The sequence below is a fragment of the Polypterus senegalus genome, unplaced genomic scaffold (genome assembly GCF_016835505.1).
Source record: "Polypterus senegalus isolate Bchr_013 unplaced genomic scaffold, ASM1683550v1 scaffold_1660, whole genome shotgun sequence".
NCBI lineage: Eukaryota > Metazoa > Chordata > Cladistia > Polypteriformes > Polypteridae > Polypterus > Polypterus senegalus.
Window position 1 is genome coordinate 4563 of NW_024384163.1, and position 21560 is coordinate 26122.

Consider the following 21560-nt stretch of genomic DNA (forward strand, 5'->3'; position numbering starts at 1 on the left):
TTTTAAAGGTGGAGACAGTCGAGAGCAGTGGAACAGGTTTAAACATGCTTTACATATAATGCAGGACAGGTACATACCTAAATTTGGAATTAATAGGAAAGTTTTCAAAACTCCACAGTCTGTTAATAAAGAGTTAAAAAAAAGAAGCTACAAGGGACAAAAACAAACGAATAAGGCATATAAGACTAATAACTCCAAAGTTACTCGTAGGGCATTTGAGAACATGAGGGCAACCATTAAGAAGGATATCAGGGAGGCTAAAAGACAGTTGGAGAGGAATATAGCAGATAAGGCGAAAGAAGACTCTAAGAGATTCTTTCAGATTTTAGTAATAAAAGAATAGTCAAGGAGGAGGTGAAGTGCATAAGAAATAGTAAAGAGGAATTAAAAGATATAGACAGTGAAATAATGGATGCTCTAATCTTGCATTTTTCTGAGGTTTTCACAAGTTGATAACCTCCAGCAGTAACAGGGACTACTAAGGAAGTACTGAGGGATTTAGAAATTGTAGAGGGAGAAGAGCTGCTCAGATTAAATAGATTGAAATCAAACAAATCACCAGAATCAGATAATACTTATCCTCAAGTTCTTACCCTTGATGTACATTTTAGGACGTCACTGCACACTAGGGAGATTCCAAAGTGCTGGAAAATGGCAAACATTATCCTGTTATATAAAAAGGGTGATCGGGTAGATCCAAACAACTATAGGCCAAAAAGCTTAACGTGCATCACAGGAAAATTAATTGAAGGAATTATTAAGGATAAGATTGAGCAGCACATGACAAGTACATGAGTTATTAGGAACAGTCAGCATGGGTTCAGTAGAGGGAGGTCATATTTTACTAATATGCTGGAATTCTATGAGGAAGCATCAAAAAGATACAATCAAAGTGGAACAGATGATATCATTTATCTTGATTTTCAAATGGCATTTGATAAGGTGAGGAGAGGTTGGGCATCAAATTAAAAGAAGTGGGAGTTCAGTGTTATGTTTGTAGATGGGCACAGATTTGACTATTGATTACAATAAAGTATCTATCTATCTATCTATCTATCTATCTATCTATCTATCTATCTATCTATCTATCTATCTATCTATCTATCTATCTATCTATCTATCTATCTATCTATCTATCTAATTATTGTGTTCTCTGCTAAACTTATGAGAGCTACCTGTGTTAGAAAACCAGAAAGAAAACCAATTGTCAAAAACACATGAATACAAAATAGACAATTTCTTTCTTTCTTTCTTTCTTTCTTTCTTTCTTTCTTTCTTTCTTTCTTTCTTTCTTTCTTTCTTTCTTTCTTTCTTTCTTTCTTTCTTTCTTTCTTTCTTTACTTATTTATTTGTTTGTATTTTTAACAGAGAATACAGCTGCTGTTGGGTCAACAATTTATATGGATACCCTAGCTGGATGCTTTTAACTCACGTGGACCTGGGCGCCAGATCCGACACTGGAATTCCCAACAGATCTCCAGTCACAACACTCCCCCCAAAGCTAAGGTTTGGAATTAAACAAAATATACATTTATCAATTATTTTTCTTTCTTTCTTTCTTTATTTGGTAGGATGTTCATGGTAAAATTATCTATAATGTGTCTAACATGTGTTTCTAATCATATCAAGGGTCCCACAAAACTGCCCCACCACCTACTCACTGCTGGCTCATGATCCCGATGGTGACCTCGTGAAATGCAGATATGGACAATCATACAATAGTGAGTGCTACACCTGTGCTCAGCAAACTGGCTTTGGACTAAATGAGGTAAGAGAGCTGAAGGAAATTGGAAAATAAATAAATATACAGAGAAAGAAACAAATAAATAAATATGACCCCCAGGGAGTGATAACTTCAGGAATAGATGAGGTTTAGTGCTGGGAAATGCACTTCGGAAAAGCCATTCTGCAAACAGTAACAAAGCCAAAACAGCATAGTAACTACAACAACAAGAAAATGTTTGCTTAGTTAAACATACCAAATATACTTCATATGGTAAGAAGTGCAGTGATCTCCACTGAGATGGCTCTACTTAGCATTGTTGACTCATTACAGTAGGCTACACCTAGCAGCTCTGTCCTCATCCTGCTAGATCTCTTCACTGCCATTGACAATTCTGAAATTCAATGTTTAGGAATTTCCCCAGTATACAGTGAACATCCTTACATCCTTCACATCTTCTGCAACTCTGTGATGACTAGTATGGTGTGATGGGATGGTATTATCACATCAAGTGAAGCCCACTGAATCAACAAGCCAATTAAAAGGGCAGATTCAGTTATGCAACACACTCTGAGCCTCCTGGAGGAAGAAAAAGAAGAGAGAATGAAGACAACACTGAGTGCCATTATGAACAGTGCTGCACATCCTCACTCTGATACACCAACACAGAAGACATTCAGCCAATGCATCATCCAGCAGCAGCATTTCAAGAGGGTCCTTTATACCAACAGCAATACACCTTTAAAGTGCCTTACTGAGACTGTGACAGCTAAGTTAGACGTTTTCTTTCTTTTTCATTTTGTTGCTTTTTAGTCATTCTGGTGTATGCTCAGACCATAGCGTGTGTACATTTATATTTTTTAAATATGTATATATATTTACATTTTATTGTAATATTTTTTATTTATAGTAAAAATCCAGCTTTAACCCTGGGGACAAAAACGTTTTATCTATCTATCTATCTATCTATCTATCTATCTATCTATAAAAGCAGCTGGTGTGAATTTTTCACCTCATTTTTACTATTGTGACATTTGTCGAGCATTGCTCCAGTATTTCCAAATCCCTCCCTCTTTACTCCAGCCCCCATGAGAATATGTAAAAGTTAGGATATTAAACGCCAATGTCACGTACTGATATGGGGCTTCAAAATGCACATTTTTGATTACTAGATGGCACTGCATTACTTTGAAATTTCCATCCACCCATTTTCCAACCTGTTGAATCCGAACACAGGGTCACGGGGGTCTGCTGGAGCCAACACATGGCAAAAGGCAGGAACCAATCCCAGGCAGGTCGCCAACCCACCGCAGGACACACACACCCACACTAGGGACAATTTAGAATCACCAATCCACATGTCTTTAGACTGTGGGAGGAAACCCACACAGACACAGGGAGAACATGCAAACTCCACACGGGGAGGACCCGGGAAGCGAACCCGGGTCTCCTAACTGTGAGGCAGCAGCGCTACCACTGCGCCACCATGCCACCCGCACTATGAAATTTGGAACTTAAAATTGCAATATTATGTAATTCTTAAGGTTCATATTTAACTTTTTTGTTTAATTATTTTGAAAGTGCTGTCTGAAGCGATCGCCTTGTCACCTCAGTCCACATGCTGGTCAAGCCTGGCAGGTGTTGGTGGGGAGACATGACATGATATTTGGCGGGGGCGAAATGACCCCTATGGAGCCTGATCTGAGTGTCTGTGCATCATGAAAAGTGGTTTTCCTGTGTGATGCTCGTTTTGTTTGAATATCGCATATCTGTGTATGGTAAATATTCTCTGTTTAAGACAGGCATATCCTAAGTAATTGCATTCTCAATTATTTATTTATTGCATATTCGATATTACCAGAATAAGGTTTTGATGTTCAGCCAACACTGAAGTGGTAACGCAACCCTCGATTTTAACTGAATATGTCACAAACACTGATCAGACTGTTTGACTTGTCAGTAAATTACCAAATATACTGGGCAACTTGAGTCAGGGGATTTACTGTGTAAGAGTGCAGATCTGTAATCTGGCCATCTGATAATGAAGAACAGAATCCATAAGTCCTCAGCGCCATGCCTGCTCTAGTTTATGGTAGATAGATAGATAGATAGATAGATAGATAGATAGATAGATAGATAGATAGATAGATAGATAGATAGATAGATAGATAGATAGATAGATAGATAGATAGATAGATACTTTATTAATCCCAAAGGGAAATTCACAGAACATGTTCTTAACACCTGACTGCATTCTAAAAACTGCACATTGTATGAAACTTTATAGGTGAATTGTGTTCTTTGTTTTATTTTTTATTTTTTCAGATTTCTTGCGAACTTTCTTACTATGGCACACAAACTGGGGTGTACATGTTTGAACTTGTCATGGAAGATTTTCCGCAGCGGTACATTCAGTTACAATACAGTGATGGCTCGTCAGTGGGCAAAGCCCCCCTATATTCAACCTCAAGCAACGGGGGGTGGTGGAATGGACAGTCCACAACAGCAGCTCCTTCCACATCAACTCCAAGCAACTGGGGTTGGTGGTGGAATGGACAACCCACAGCAGTAGTTCAAACCACTTATACGACTACAAACCAAGACCCACTAAGTAAAATACCCATCCAGTTCCTTGTGGAAGGTCAGTCAATTTTTCTATTTGCTCAGTTTCTATTTTATTTAATTGCTTGTGTAGTTCACCTAAACTTGAAAAGGAATGCATATATTCAAACTAAAAGTATAAATTGCGATTTTATTTTAGCATCATACATTCAAAAATGAGTATGTGGATATAGTATCATGGTGAAATTCAAACAGACACAAAATCAAAGCTAATTAACTTGGAGGTGCAGTGCAATCAAACCATTGCACACCCAGCTCCATGACATAACAGAGAGTAACATTTGGGTGGCAGTGATGATTATGTTGGATTTGGCTGACGTCTTAATTCAAGTCTACTATGACCGACAAAGTAAAATACTTTAAAAGTAAAAAGGGCTTGAAAGTAGATGTGTCTGTGAAACTCAGAAAATCAGGCCTATGGCCCACACACACAATAAAGGCCAAGTCTATAAATTCTGAAAAGGAAGATGGGTGCTGTAAATCTCAGGCCCAGGTGAGATGACAGAATAATCTTTAGGATACATTTTATTAAAAAACAAGAAAAATATGTATATATATATCAAAGAAGGTACAAAACAAAATGTTACCTTCTTTGGGGTGACTCAAAAATGAACAACATCAAAAATACTGTTTTTGCATCCAAGCTTTTACACAAATCCTCCGAGAGACAAATAAAGTTCTATCTAAAAATACTAATAATTCTTCCATGAAGAATCATGCAATTTATTGCAGTTACAGAAAGGTAATTAGGGTAAGGACCTGCTTTCTCTCCATTTGGACCTCCAAGTTTTGATTTGGTGCTGCTCTTTTTTGACATATCTTGGCTCTAAACTTGGCTCTTCTTCTTTCATATTTCCCCTTATGCTCTTTGTCACTTGGTTCTCATTAAAGTTTGTCTTGCTCTTTATTAACCTTTTTTTTTTCATTACATGTTTAGCACTTAGTTGCTCTCTTCACGGGTTGTAAAGCTGCTACAGTGCCTTCCATATTGTTTGTGACAAAGACACATTTGTTTTGATTTACCCCCTCTGATCCACAGTTTAAAATTACAAATCAAACAATTCACATAATTAAAGTGTATGTTGCAAACTTTCATTTAAAGGAATCTGCAGACATTTTGGTCACATGACACTTTTTGTATTCAATCTCATAATGTTTGTGACACAGCAATGGCAGGTCTATTAAAGCCAGTGTCATATTTAGGACTTTGTCACGTATCCCTCACTTAAAGTGACTGCTTGAAGTCTGCGATTCATAGACATTAGGAAGGGCTGAGGGTCTTCTTTGGTGATGCTCTGCTAGATAGATAGATAGATAGATAGATAGATAGATAGATAGATAGATAGATAGATAGATAGATAGATAGATAGATAGATAGATAGATAGATATTTTTTTTTATTTTTAAAAACAAACTTTATTGACAAAAACATCAAATATACAACTTACACATTATTATAAATATATTTACATGTTCATTTTTTTTTTTTTTTTTTTTGAAAAAGATAGATAGATAGATAGATAGATAGATAGATAGATAGATAGATAGATAGATAGATAGATAGATAGATAGATAATGGAAGGCACTACATAGATAGATAGATAGATAGATAGATAGATAGATAGATAGATAGATAGATAGATAGATAGATAGATAGATAGATAGATAGATAGATAGATACTTTATTAATCCCAAGGGGAAATTCGCATACTCCAGCAGCAGCATACTGATAAAAAACAATATTAAAATAAAGAGTGATAACAATGAAGGTATAACAGACAGACAATAACTTTGTGTAATGTTAACGTTTACCCCCCCCACCGGGTAGAATTGAAGAGTCGCATAGTGTGGCGGAGGAATGATTTCCTCAGTCTGTCAGTGGAGGAGTCTGCCAAGCCATCTTCAGCTCCTGCTTGTTTTGGTGTGCTTGTCCTCTTAAGTTTTTTTTTCAGCATATGAAAGGCCTGATCATCCATCCATCCATCCATTATCCAACCCGCTATAGCCTAACTACAGGGTCACAAGGGTCTGCTGGAGCCAATCCCATCCAACACAGGGCACAGGGCACAGGGCACAAGGCAAGAAACAAACCCCGGGCAGGGTGCCAGCCCACCACAGAGCACACACACATACACACCAAGCACACATTAGGGACAATATAGAATCGCCAATATACCTAACCTGCATGTCTTTGGACTGTGGGAGGAAACAATACCTAATCAATCGGACTTAAATTAGTTGGCCATTCAAGGGTTTTTATTATTTTTTAGCTTTGAAAAGTCTTGTGTTGCTTCAGCAGTATATTTGGATCATTATCTTGTTGAATAATATAAATCTCTCCAATGAATTTGGAGGCAGATCAGATGTTTCCACACACCGCAGAATTCATTGTGCCACTGTGGTCAGCAGTTACATCTTCAATGAACAGAAGTGTGCCAGGACCTGTTTAACAGATGAGGTGGTCTACTTTAGATCTTGGGTGGTTTTCCTTTACTTTTCTCCACATTTTGCTCTTGCCATCACTCTGATCAGGTTCCTCTTTGTCTCATTTGTGCACAAAACATTTTCCCAGAATTCTGCAGGCTCATTGAAGTCCTTTTTCATAAACTGTAATCTGGCCATCCTGTTTTTGTGATTAACTAGTGGTTTGCATCTTGCAGTGTGGCCTTTCTATTTCTGCTCATGTAGTCTTGTGCTGATAGTCGTCTCTGACACATCCACATCAGCCCCCTGAAGACTGTCTCTGGTCTGTCAGACAGGCATTTGGGGCTTTTTCTTAACCATAATGAGTATTCTTCTGTCCTCGGCAGTGAAGGTCTTCTTTGGCCTACTGGGACCTTTGTGATTACTGAGCCCACCAGTGTGTTCTTTCTTCTTCATGATATTCCAGACAGTTGATTTTGGTCATCCTAAGATTTTACCGATGTGTCCAATGGTTTTATTCTTTTTTCTCAGCCTCAGAATGGCTTCCTTCACTTTTCATTGGCACATCTCTTGTCCTCAAGTTGAACAATGGCAACTGTAGACTCAAAATGGGTAAAAGTAAACCAAAGTATCTTATGAAGCCATGAAACCCACTTGTGGGCTATGGACAAATGTATATCCACTTTTCAATCAGCAGAACCAAACACATGTTACTTAAAAATCATAGGAGGGCTTGAAGTGGTACCTTACTGAAATAGGGCCTAGAAGACAAAGGGAAAGTTTAAGTTGAGCAGCTCTTCTCCCCTCTACAATTTCTAAATCACTCAGGACCTCCTTAGTAGTCCCTGTTATTACCTCGAGTTTATCTACATCCTAACATGTGATGACCTCAGAAAATTGTGACTTTAGAGGATCTGCTATTTCACTGCCTGTATGTTTTAATTTCCCTTTACTATTCCTGATGCACCTCACCTCCTCTTTGGCTGTTCTTGTACTACTAAAATACTGAAAATCTCTTTGCATCATCTTTCTCCATACCTATTATATTCTGCCCTAAATGCCTTTATTATCCTTTTTAATAGTTGCCCTCATTTGTTCATACGCCTTACGATTCACATTGGAGTTACTAATCTCGTACATCTTATTTGTCTGTTTCTTCCTTTGCATCTCCTTTTTCAACTCTTTATTAACCCACTGCAGTGTTTTTTTTTTATTTCCTACTAATTCCAAATTTAGGTATGTACCTGTTCAACATTATACAGTATGTAAAATATTTTTAAACCATTTCTACTACTCCTCAACTGTCTCCACACTTAAAAGTTTATCCCAGTCCATCTCTTTAAAATTTTCCACATCTGCTCAAAGTTTGCCTGCCAAAGTTAAACTTAACACTTTTAGTCATTGCATCTGCATTTTACAGTTTTAGATTTTTCTTTTATCCAGGCACTATCCACTGAATTTTAATTTTCTTTCCTTCTTCTTTTTGTCTTTTCCAGTTATTTCTTCAGTGCCCAGCTGCAACTTTGGGGATTACAGGCCTCAGTATTTGAGCCCTACACCTTTCAATGGACAAATTAAAAAAGCCTCCGTCAATAATCAGTTTCAGTTTACCATCAGAGCACAAGCATCATATGCTGTGTAAGTTACTTGGACCTTTGTTCTTTTGTCACCTTCAAAATAAAAAAATGTTCCATAGTGGACTGCCACACCAGTCTATCTACTGTACATGATTTATAACACCTTTTAGAATAAGTTCAATCTACATAAATAATAATAATAATAATAATAATAATAATAATAATAATAATAATAATAATAATAATAATACATTCTATTTATATTCTCTTTGCTTTCATTTTTTTGTTGTTTAGTTACTAGGTTTCCCTTCTGGTTTCCTATACCAAACACCTGAGTCTGTTTTTTCCATTGCCCCAAGTGGTAGTATCCTTCCAAAACAACCCTTAAATCTTTTGTGAAGTGGTAAACACTGCTCTCTTATGGAACTACCATCCCAGGCTCAAAATATGTACCTTCTTATTGCCAAGGTAAAGTGTGCCCACTGTCTCATGTAAATTCTGTGTAGGCTAACCTGGGCAACGAAGGACTACCGGATCAAGAAAAATGAAAAATGTCTGGGTATCCATGTTTTTCAAAAACAACACTCTTGATAGGCCAATCGAGTCCTCTCTGTACACAAGCTATGTCCACGGAACAAAGTTTTCATTTAATAATGCCGTTTGAAAACAAAACAATCTCCGTCCACATTTGCATTTTCACTTTTTTTATTAAAGTATCTCCGTTCCCACAGAAATGACCAAAAATGCATACAATGTAGACATTCACCTACACTGGGCAAGCATGCATCAGCAGAAAAATCCTTGACAGAAACGAAACACCACTAACTATATTATTTATCACAAAACTGTAGCAATCAGTAAATTGCTTGCCATTTGAGCATTCAAACTGAACAAAGGACAATTTACAGTAAATGCATACAGCTAAGCAAGACAGCAAGTGCTATGGAGAGAAACTCTTCTGTGTCCGCTATGTAGGAACATTTTTTCTTCCGTTTAGGGTGATATCTGGGACTGAGGTTTGTAATGAGCAGAATCCAAACAGGGAAGAACTAAATAATAATAATATTTTTTTACATATATATAGTGCTTCCCTCACTGCTCAAAATGCTTTCCATAGTTAAGTGGGGAGCCACTTCAACCACCACTAATGTGTAGCATCCACGGTACAACACCCTATTACTGTGGATAGGACTAGCGAGCTTTGTTGGGCTGAATGGTCTTTTCTTGTTTAGCTTGTTCTAATGTTTGAATGTTTTTGTCAAAGCTGCACTTTTATGTGTGTCGTGACAACGCTTGCGTGTTTGTTAGAGCCGGTGATAGTGAGTCCCAGTGTAGAGAATCTTTTGCAGAAAATTGCGGAGTGACTGGCAATTGTCACCACTCAAGACTTTGGATAAGATCATTGTGTGTATGTGTTAATCTTCAAGGATGAGAGTACAGTCATATGAAAAAGTTTGGGAATCCCTCTCAATCTGCATAATAATTTACTCGCCTTTCAACAAAACAGACAACAGTGGTATGTCTTTCATTTCTTAGGAACATCTGAGTACTGGGGTGTTTTCCGAACAAAGATTTTTATTGAAGTAGTATTTAGTTGTATGAAATTAAATCAAATGTGAAAAACTGGCTGTGCACAAATGTGGACCCCTTTGTGATTTTGCTGATTTGAATGCCTGTCACTGCTCAGTGCTGATTACTTGCAAAACCAAATTGGTTGGATTAGCTCGTTAAGCCTTGAACTTCATAGACAGGAGTGTCCAATCATGAGAAAAGGTATTTAAGGTGGTCAATTGTAAGTTGTGCTTCCTTCCCTTTGACTCTCCTCTGAAGAGTAACAGACAGCATGGGATCCTCAAAGCAACTCTCAAAAGATCTGAAAACAAAGATTGTTGAGTCTCATGGTTTAGGGGAAGGCTACAAAAAGCCATCTCAGAGGTTTAAACTGTCAGTTTCAACTGTAAGGAATGGAATCAGGAAATGGAAGGCCACAGGCACAGTTGCTGTTAAACCAACTCAGCAGGTCTGGCAGGCCAAGAAAAATACAGGAGCGGCATATGAGCAGGATTGTGAGAATGGTTACAGACAACCCACAGATCACCTCCAAAGGCCTGCAAGAACATCTCACTGCAGACTGTGTATCGGTACATCATTCTACAATTTAGCGCAATTTGCACAAAGAACATCTGTATGGCAGGGTGATAAGAAAGAAGCCCTTTCTGCACTCACACCACAAACAGAATAGCTTTTTGTATGCAGATGCTCATTTAGACAAGCCAGATTCATTTTGGAACAAAGTGCTTTGGACCGATGAGACAAAAATGGAGTTATTTGTTGAAAACAAAAAGCGCTTTGCATTGCGGAAGAAGAACACCGCATTCCAAGAAGAACACCGCCTGCCTGCTGTCAAATTTGGTGGAGATTCCATCATGCTGTGGGGCTGTGTGGCCAGTTCAGGGACTGTGGCCCTTGTTAAAGTTGAGGGTCAGAGGACTTCAACCCAATATCAATAAATTCTTCAGGATAATGTTCAAGCATCAGTTACAAATTTGAAGTTACGCAGGAGTTGGATATTCCAACAAGACAATGACCCAAAACACAGTTCGAAATCTACAAAGACATTCATGCAGAGGGAGAAGTACAATGTTCTAGAATGGCCATCACAGTCCCCTGACTTGAATATCATCAAAGATATATGGGATGATTTGAAGCAGGCTGTCCATGTTCAGCAGCCTTCAAATTGAACTGAACTGGAGAGATTTTGTATGAAAGAATGGTCAACAATACCTCCATCCAGAATCCAGACACTCATCACAGGCTATTGGAGGACAGCGTCGAGAGGCTGTTAGATTTGCAAAAGGAAGCTCAACTAAGTATTGATGTCATATCTCTTTTGGGGTGCCCACATTTATGCACCTGTCTAATTGTGTTATGATGCATATTCCACGTTTTCTGTTAATCCAATAAACTTAATGTCACTGCTGAAATACTACTGTTTCCATAAGGCATGTCACATATTAAAAGGAAGTTGCTACTTTGAAAGTTGAGCCAATGATAAATAAAAATCCAAAGAATTAAGAGGGGTTCCCAAACTTTTTCATATGACAGTAGATGAACCCAATAAACATTCCTGATTAAGTCTCACAAATTTCACGATAATGCACCATTCAACCTTATGACTGCTGCTGTCAGGACAGGCTGTACCTTCCCATAATACTATGGAATGATCAGGACTGAAAAATGAATGAATGAATGAATGAATGTGTTTGTGTGACAGGTTGCTAAAGTTTCCATTCACTTATACAAACGTTGTCGGTATTTCCTTTTTCTCCTTTATTCTAGCATACAAAACATCATGATCAGTGGCCCTCTGAATATAACAAAATCATACCAGTATGATTACCAGACACAAACTGGAAAAGCAGAAGTGACATGGACACCTTCTGAAAATGACCAAGGCGAGTCCGTCCCCATTTGTTTCTATGCTGAGACTCAAGAAGGGTAAGAAATGAGTTAAAAACTAAAAAACTGAAGGTAACGTAAAGATGAGCTCAAATGGCACTGGTCTCATTTTATTGTTTTTGTCTTTCAGATACCAGTCTGAGCTGAGATGCATTGTAGTGAAAGTAGGAAGACGTGAATTTCTCCCATTGAGTAAGTGCAGCAGAATAGTAAAAGAAGTTTATTGTTATTACTTTGGATTTTTGTTTTAATATAACAATTTAAGTTTAGATCACACCACACAGCAATCTGTAAAACAGCAAGCATTCAATCGATGTGCCACTCCCAAAAATTAACATTAGGGTGAATTAAGACGGGGTATCCAACTCTGATCCTGGAGGGCCATGGTGGCTTCTAGTTTTCCTTCCTTCCACTTTCTTCATCAGGGACCAATTTCTGCTGTTAGTTAACTTCTGTTTTCTTCATTTTAATTACTGTGTTTTTAAAGACTCCAATCCCTGAAATATGTTTTTTCCTTAAATGGCAGCCAAACAAATGTAAGATGTGAAGTGTGTAAACAAATGGCCAGCTATCTCCAACCTATTTCTCTCCATCCAGTTTCTTAATTAGAAGAACATTGTAGTTGTTAATTAAACTCGTTTTTAACCTCCATGGCTTGCTGGTGCTCTCATTCTGACACAGTAGACATTTCCAAAATGGTAGATGGTAGGAGAAACATCAGAATTTTTATAGACCTGAGCAGATCAACATAACTGAGGCCTTCACCTTTCTTTAATTTCAGATATTGTATGATAGTCACGGGTTATTTGGTCATGCAATGGCTCACGTTGTGCCCCATTATTGTTTGACTGTTAATTAAGGGAATAAAAACAATTAAATAATAATACATTTAATTTATTCATAGGCGTCTTTCTAAATACTCAAGGACACCAAACAATAGATGAAACACACATTATAAACAAAGAGTCTGCATCTTAAATAGCAAGTCAATTACAAATAAGACAAATGAAGTTAATTAGCAGCAAAAACTGGTCACTAATTAAGAAAATGGTTACAATGAAAACCTGCAGCCACGGCGGTCCTCCAGGATCATAAATTGGACGCCCCTGCATTAAGACATAATCATTCCCACTCCTACCCATCTTATTATGTCTTATTATTAGAACTGTTATTATTGACTGAATGTCAAGTCTAAAAAGATGTCAATAGAAGCTCTCAATAAATGTGAAAAAATGTATTCAATTTACCTGGGATCCAGTCCAGGCTTGGTTCCTGCTTTGTTCCCAGTGTGAATGGAAAAAGCTCTCTGTCCATATTTATCCAGCATGTCAGAATTTCACTTAAGGTCTGACTAGAATAAGAATTTTTCCTCAGAGTAGGACATGAGAAGTAGCTACGAAGTATCCTACACCCTCTCCTGGCTAGGAGTGTGAGTTTGTGTTTGATAATGAATGACGTTTACAATTTTAGGACACTCCAAGCCACAAAATGGCACTCATGGTGACATTTTTAAGTTTTCTGATTCTAATGCTAAGGCTGCATCTCAAAGATAATATTTATTATATTAAAAAAAAAAATAGCATTCAAAGTACTAGAAGAAGAAGAAGGCAACAGTAACGAGGTAGGATAGTAGGCTAAGCAGCACGTAACTCTTGATCTTGATCACAACAAGAACAATTCTGTAACCGGAATGGACAGACAGAAAACAACTTCTAAATCTAATAATGCTCCTGCTTATTTAACAATGAATGATTCTCAGTCTTACCTTCAGAAGAGTCGCCTTCTCGCTGATGTGGCCACAGGAAGCACCTCATAATGTAACAGTTATTGAAACTTGCCATGACTATAAGTCACATTCACTCCTCTAGTGTTTCCTGTCGTCTTACTTTGTCAAATGCCAGATCTCTCCCCATGACCCTCCACCTTATCTACTATGAGATTTTATTTATCTAATGCCTTGGGAAACACTGCCTGACTTCATGAATTTTTTCAGGCTTGTAAAGTGTAACACAAATGTTCCAGCAGCTCATGGAACGAAGAGCTCAACATACACAATAGGAATTCAGAAAATACGCAGTTGTTAAGAAGAGGGGTTAGTGCTGGGGCCGCTTCTATTTTTAATTATATATAAGTGATCTGGAGAGGAATATAAATAACAAGCTGGTTAAATTGGAAGATGGTACCAAGATAGATGGATTACCAGGTAATCTCAAATCTTTTGAATCTTTGCTGAGGGACTTGGACAGCATACAGGCTTGGGCAGATTTGTGGATCATTAAATTTAATGTAAGAAAATGTAAATTATTACATGTAGGAAGTAAAAATGTGAAATTTGAATATACAGTGGGAGGTCTGAAAATTGAAAGTACACCTTATGAGAAGGATCTAGAAATCATGGTGAACTCGACACTATCAACTGCCAGACAGTGTTCAGATGCCATTAAGAAGGCAAACAGAATGTCAGATTGATTTGTGGAGCACAAGTCCAAGGAGGTTCTGCTCCACTTTATAACACACTGATGAGGCCTCATCTGGAGTACTGGGTGCAGTTTTGGTCTCCAGGCCACAAAAATGACATAACAGCACTAGAAAAGGTCCAGAGAAGAGCGACTAGGCTGATTCAGGGCTACAGGGAATGAGTTAGGAAGAAAGATTAAAAGAGCTGAGCTTTTACAGTTTAAGTAAAAGAAGATTAAGAGGAGACCTGACTGAAGTGTTTAAAATTATGAAGGGAATTAGTTCAGTGGATTGAGACTGGGTGGCTGCTGCCTACCGTATGCCAAGAACGACGGTATCTACTATTGAGAAAAACAAAGACTTTATTAAAAAGTAAAGTGAGGTTAAATTTTCATTTATTTCATCTAATTGCTTTTGTATTTATGTATTTTATTATTAAGCAGTGTTTAAATTATTTTATACAACCCCATCAATGTATAATATGCGAATGACAATAGGATTTTCTTTCATGGGAACAGATAAATCATTTTCCCTTTACTTCTTATGGAAAAAATTCATTTGGTATACAGTATGTCCTGTTTGGTATAAGTCAAAGGGTCTGGAATGGATTAAGGACATATACTGAGGTACCACTGTATTGTTTACCATTGTAAAATACCCAGGGGTCCCAGTCATATGGTACATACCCATTCTATCACTCTGAAATATCTCTGATTGGACACCCCCCAGCCCAGGTTTTGAGGTTCGCACCTAACCCTTTTGCTCTAACACCGTCCCTGACTTTCAGGTGTGTCATTTTGTCTACCTCAGGTGTTGGGCTATTTATTTGGTCAAATTCACTATTTTTAAGCTTTCCTTGAGCTAGAAATTTTTACGGACCTGGCAACCTTGGTAGAGACAAGACACAAATGTAACCAGACCAAGACACTAAGTGACAATGTCCAGTTTCTAGCGGACCAGAGGACTTCTGGCCTTTTGTCATATCCCCAATGGGTCTTCCTTTTTCCCCAGTAGACAATTCCGTGATACCACCTGGTGCCTAAGATCACTTTCAATCTTTTGTTGTTCATTTTTGGCCACACTCAAGGACTTTGGTGGCGTTCAGGCACTGTTGTATTATTAATCAGGCAGTTAATTAGGCAGACCGGACAGCAAGGGACCTTGTGTTTTTCGTTTTGCAGAAGGGCTCAACGCTGTTAAGTCAACTCAGGAGTTGTAAGAGTGACTTGACGTAACACCTGTCATTTCCAACAAGTTTAAAATAATAAATTCAAAATTGAGAAAGTATTCCGACTGGTTATTGGAATATTACAGGCACCCATGACATTTGTTGGGCCACTGTCCTTCTCACGTCATGGAGAACATTGCATTGTATGTTTTCAGCCCATCCTTAAACCTCTTTTGTTTACTTGCACCACGCTTCTGGTGCAACCAGTATAAATACAGAGCATACTGCTCCCTAGTAGCTGGCTACTATATTACATTGGAATATGGTTCTCTTAAGTGCACCATTCTAGTAGTGCCTGGAGTCCATCTCAGCAGCATCAGGCATAAGGCAGGAGTTCATCATCACTTACTCACAGCGGGTTCAATTTTACAGCAGCTAACCTAATTTCCACATCTTGGGAATAAGTGAGGAACAATGGAGTTTACCTTGGTATTTGAGCACAGTCTACTGGAGTTATACTTTTCAATTAAATCAATATGAAAGAGTAAATTATTTTATAATTATGCAAATTATGCAAAATTTACATAGGTGATCACATTTGTTAAATATGAATATCTCTTGCAGATATTGAGGCCAGCATTGTGTGCACCAAGACGACGATGTCCGTGTTTGTGCTGAAGTCTTCGGCCCCAGGCCTTAATGAACAATACTTGCGACTTAATGACCCCCATTGCTCACTGACATCAAACTCAACACATCTGATCGCAAGTGTGTCGCTGAACTCCTGCGGTACTCGTTATCAGGTAAGGGCCTGGGCAGCAGACTATTGAGAATGTTTTCGGAAAGGGTGTGCTGTGCAAATGAAGTCCAAAATATACCAGAACAAGTGAGATTTTATGTAAGTTGAAGAGAATCAGAGACCAGTATCATGGGCCTCAATAATAATCGTCTGATTCTTCAGATACTCAAGTCAGTCACAGATTCTTTTCTTGACCTTCTTCAGTTTGCTCACCAAGCTAGTTGAAGGTGTAGCTAACATGGCTCTTCATTACATTTGATGCAAACTGGTAATTCAGCCCATCAAGCCTTCCATTCCTGTTTACTTGATTTCTGCAAACTAACATCAACTTTAGTTCTGAAGGTCACCAAAATGCTAATGTCTACCACACTATGTGCTTTACTTATTCACATGTTTCAACAGTTGTGTGTAACAAAAGCCATTCTAACTTTTGTCTAGAACCTACCCTTAACAAGCTTCCAATTGTGTTCCTGTGTTCTTGTCGTAGACCTCAAGTCATAGCTGGAATCCACTGTACTAATTGAACGCTTCAGACATGTTACACTGTTTTCGGTTTTCTTAAATTTAGATGGTTCAATCACTGCTTGATTGCCATACCTGCACTTCTTTTTTTTAGTATTGTTAGTAAATGTATGCATACTGGTGCTTACCGGCACTTCGCCCTACTACCTCCAAGGGGTAAACCCCCTTCCAATTTCAAATACATTTTATTAGTTCCGTGGTATCAGTACACTTTCACATCTCCAAATACATCAACACTCATACCTCCTGTTCTCCAAAATAATTTAACAATTTATTTGCGTCAGAGCAGTTCAGGAGCTTCCATAACTTCTTCAGGTGCACAATGCTGCCAGTTTCTTCCGTGCTTCTGTATTTCTTCAGAGTGCTGTGGCGGCTTCTTTGAAGAAGTCCTCAAGATCTGATAGGAGATCTCTCACTATATCATGAATGTCAAACTCCAGCCCTGGAGGGCCGGAGTGTCTACAGGTTTTCATTCTAACCATTTTCTTCATTAGTAACCAGTTTTTTGCTACTAATTTAGTTTTAATTGACTTGACTCAGGCCCCTTAGTTGTCGCTTTTTCCGTAATTAGCAGCCAAACTGTAAAGAGACACAAAAAGAGCCACCACATGACCAGCTCACCTGTGCCCATCATACAATATCTGAAAATAAAGAAAAGTGAAGGTTGATCTCTCAGCTCACCAAAACATTCTGATGGTGTTCTTAGAAAAGACAGAAAATCAACAGTTTTGGAAATGTCTGCTGTGGCAGAATGAGAGCAGCAATTAAATAAAGGGCTTTATTAACAACAAGAATTGGCTTCTCATTAAGAAACTGGTTGGAGGGAAATTGGTTAGAGTCTGATATTCTAATGTAGCTGGTCGTCTGTTGGCTTGTTTTACATCTCATTTCTGTTTGGCTGTCATTTAACGAAGAAAATAATCAATTCTGAGGACTAAATCCTTAAAAACAGGGCTGTTAAAATGAAAGGAAAAGGAGTTAAGTAGCAGAGAAAACTGCTCGCTGATTAGGAAAAGGGTTAGAATGAAAACCTGCAGCCTCTAGCATTGCCCTGTGGGTCCGCCCGCGTATTAGTGAAAAAGGACAGAGAGGAGGGCCACTCCTGACATCACGCTTCCCCCTCCCCTTTGCCCGCAGCCTCTGTCTCGGATTAGCGTGAATATATTGCTCCTGCAAGCGAACTATGATAGTTAGCGCAATGAGAGAAGTCGCAAAATCAACCGGAAAACCTGACCTAAATCCGTTAAGTAGTTCTCTTGTGAAAAGCGGACAGACAAACAGACAGATACACATTGGATTTTAAATATAGAGAGAGATATATAGCTTGTGTGAAATTTACACTGTGAGGAGACATTCTTTACAAAGTCTAGTCTCTGACTAGGCCTTTAATATGCTTCGGTGCCTGCTAGGTTAATTCTTTTATTAGAAAAAGGTGGGCATATTATAAACGCGAAGTATTGACTTTTAGACAGTTAGCTATGTAATTTAGTAATGAGTCACAGAGAGACAATTATACTTCGCACAACACATCTACTGACATGAAGCAGAAGACTTGACAACCTTTAAGAAAAATCTGGACAGCTTAGCTATTAGCTAAACAAACAGACTTGATGGACAGAAAGGTCTCCTCTCACAAATTTCTACGTTTCTTTGTGTTTCTTATGTAGCTCCTCACTGATTTTCATACTTTTTGTTCTCCTCTCCACCTACCATTTCCTTGTTATTATTTTTTCCACCAATCAGCCTGGTCAGGACGTTTCCTAAATAATATTGGGTAATTTTCTTAAGGTCATAGATAGCCAAATTCTTCAGGACATATTATATATACTGTATTGCAAACTCCAGAGAAATGCATACCAAACATGCAAAGGCAAAGCATGTTGGTGACACCGCTACAATGGAACACAACAGGATGTCATAGCAGCCCAGGAGAAAATCAACCTAAACCACTTGCTACAAATTGAAAAAATGCTGCAAAATAACAGTAAACTTGTCATTTTGAATTATTTTCTTCTGTTTGGGTGTTGTGCTTTCATAAAACCTCTTGGAAAATATTTAACTCGTACCATTTGTTTTGTTTTGTTTTAAGGAAAATGATACAGAGATCATTTTTGAGAATGAGATTACAACATTTGATCATTCCAGTCAAGTCATAAGCAGAAAAAACGAGATTGAGATTCCTTTCCATTGTTCTTACCCTAAAATAGGGAAAGCATCTGCTTCCTTCTCTCCTCACAAAGCCAACTACATGTTCTCTGAAGCCGGCTTTGGCTCCTTCACCTTTGTGTTTGAATTTTATGAGAGCAGCGACTACAGAAGCATCATCAGCCCCAGCGAGTACCCGATTGAGGTGGATCTTGGCGAGATGATGTACATGGAAATCAGTGTGGACTCACCGCTTGACAACATCATGTTGTTTGTTCAGGACTGTAGAGCCACGCCTCATGACGACCCCAGTGACCCAACCTACTATGACATCATTACGGACGGGTAAATGTCACCTTATTTTCAATCTGTTCAATTTTTTGATAGACTGGTGTTAAGTTAAAAAATGTATACTCTTTAGGATGGTCTCTTAATCAAATCTACAATAATAAAGGATATTGACAATTAGTTAATATCCTACTTTGGTTTTAAGAACTTTGAACCACTACACCTCGTAAAACTCAATAAACTTGTTGACATTTAAGAGTAAAAGTAAATTGAAGGGAAGTGAAACCAACACAGAAAGCAGGTGCAATAAAAAAAAACAGAGAATGCATGAAGATTTGAGGCACCCCCGTATAATTTGAGAAATAAAATAACAAAGCAATCTACATTCGTTTAGTAGTTACGTCTTTTCAGACGTGATTATAACCATAGAATTCCTGCAGATGGTGTTGGAACCAATTAAGAGGTCGATAGTGAGGAAGAGGTGGGATTAGGCATTCAGAAACTGGAAGTGATATGAAGACTTGTCTCGCTGTTGATCATCAGATATATGGTTGAAAACATAGGAGAGGCACTAGGCAACAGCGCCAACCCACGGTTGGAGGTGGAATTACAGTCAAATGAGCCATTAGGTTGTTTCCCAGGTACACATGTTGGATTTAGTTCTTAAAAGAAAGGATAGTAAGTGTTGTGACAATCACATCACATTGTCTACATTATGGGAGACATTTTTGAGGTTATTTGCCATTTTGTGGTTTATTGTACCATATATTTTAAACATTGACACAACCTGTGATATTATTGCACATCTGCTATTTATAGGAATTCTCCATCCAAAAGTGATATTTTTTTCCATGTTGTTTACCCCCGTGTGGTTTGTAGTGATGGCTGAGAAAAAATTTTAATCTCATGTTTTTGTGGAGAATGGACATAAAGTTTCTGATTTAATAATAATAATAATAATATTAATAATAATATGCAGTTTGCATGTTCTCCCCGTGTCTGCTTGGGTTTCCTCCCACAGTCTAAAGACATGCAGGTTAGGTGCATTGGCGATTCTAAATTGTCCCTAGTGTGTGTGTGTGTGTGTGTGTGTGTGCGCCCTGCAGTGGGTTGGCACCCTGCCCGGGGTTTGTTTCCTGCCTTGCCCTGTGTTGGCTGAGATTGGCTCCAGCAGACCCCCGTGACCCTGTGTTAGGATATAGTGGGTTGGATAATTGATGGATGGATAATAATAATAATAATAATACATTTTATTTATATAGCGCCTTTCCCATGTTCAAGGCACTTCACAGAGTTTAAGAACTGTATACAGTATATGGCATTGTACTAAACCAGATAAATAAATAAAGAAGAGTAAGATTGTAATTCAGAGAAAAAAAGCCTAACAGACAACATAATTGATGGTCTCACACACACACATACAGGTTACATGAGCATCTTGACATGGAGGTAAACTGAGAGAAGGGTAATGAAGTCAAGTAGAGCTAAAAGTCTTCCTGAACAGATGAGTTTTGAGTTGTTTTTTAAACGAATTCATGGAGTCAGCTGACCTGATTCATTTTGGTAGGTCATTCCAGAGTCTGAGCACTCTCTATACACTTGAAGGCCTTGTCACCCATGGAGTGTAGATTAGTGTGGGGCACAACAAGATTACCAAAGTCAGAGGACCTTAGTGGGCGGACAGGCACATAGTGATGGAGAAGGTCACTGATGTAGTTTGGCGTGAGGTTATTTAAGGCTTTGTAGGTTATTAGTAGGATTGTATATTCAATTCTGTAAGACACAGGGAGCCAGTGAAGATGGAGCAGGATGGGTGTGATGTGCTCGCTGCTGCTGATCCATGTAAGGACTCTTGCAGTCAAGTTTTGAATAAGCTGGAGCTGTGATATAAGAGTAGAAGTGGCACCTGCCAGCAGGGAATTACAATAATTAATGTGGGATGTGATAAAAGCAGGGACAAGTTTCTCAGCATTAGAAAAGTAGAGGAAGGAGTGAACACGGAATATGTGACGGAGGTGAAAGTAAGAAAGTTTCTTAATGTGATTTATGTGGGCAGAATAAAAAAGGGAGGAATCAAAACTGACACCAAGATTCTTTGCAGTTGAGGCAGGTCTGATGAGATCACCGTCAAAATGGACTGGGAAGGAGCTCATTTTATTAAGTTGTACTTTAGTCCCAGTTTGCAGGAGTTCAGTTTTGTTGCAATTTAATTTTAAAGAGTTCTGCTCCATCCATGTTTTAATTACACTGAGGCAGGTTGTGAGCTGAGAGAGCTCTGATGAAGTTCCACTTTTAACATTGAAGTAGAGTTGAGTATCATCTGCATAAAAATGATAGCCCAGTCCATAGCTATGAATAATATGGCCAAGGGGAAGCA

The 21560-nt window shown here is 38.3% G+C and overlaps 1 protein-coding gene across 1 annotated transcript in view; it reads left to right on the plus strand.

Moving 5' to 3' along the window:
- The first annotated feature begins 1372 nt into the window (after nt 1-1372).
- Nucleotides 1373-21560, plus strand: part of LOC120521840 (CUB and zona pellucida-like domain-containing protein 1) — a 35698-nt gene continuing 15510 nt past the window's right edge. The window contains exons 1-8 of the mRNA XM_039743162.1: nt 1373-1506; nt 1630-1768; nt 4049-4364; nt 8265-8406; nt 11685-11843; nt 11935-11996; nt 16054-16232; nt 18840-19240. Coding sequence (XP_039599096.1) covers nt 1418-1506; nt 1630-1768; nt 4049-4364; nt 8265-8406; nt 11685-11843; nt 11935-11996; nt 16054-16232; nt 18840-19240 — 1487 coding nt within the window. The 5' untranslated portion in view covers nt 1373-1417. The remainder of the gene's footprint in view (nt 1507-1629; nt 1769-4048; nt 4365-8264; nt 8407-11684; nt 11844-11934; nt 11997-16053; nt 16233-18839; nt 19241-21560) is intronic.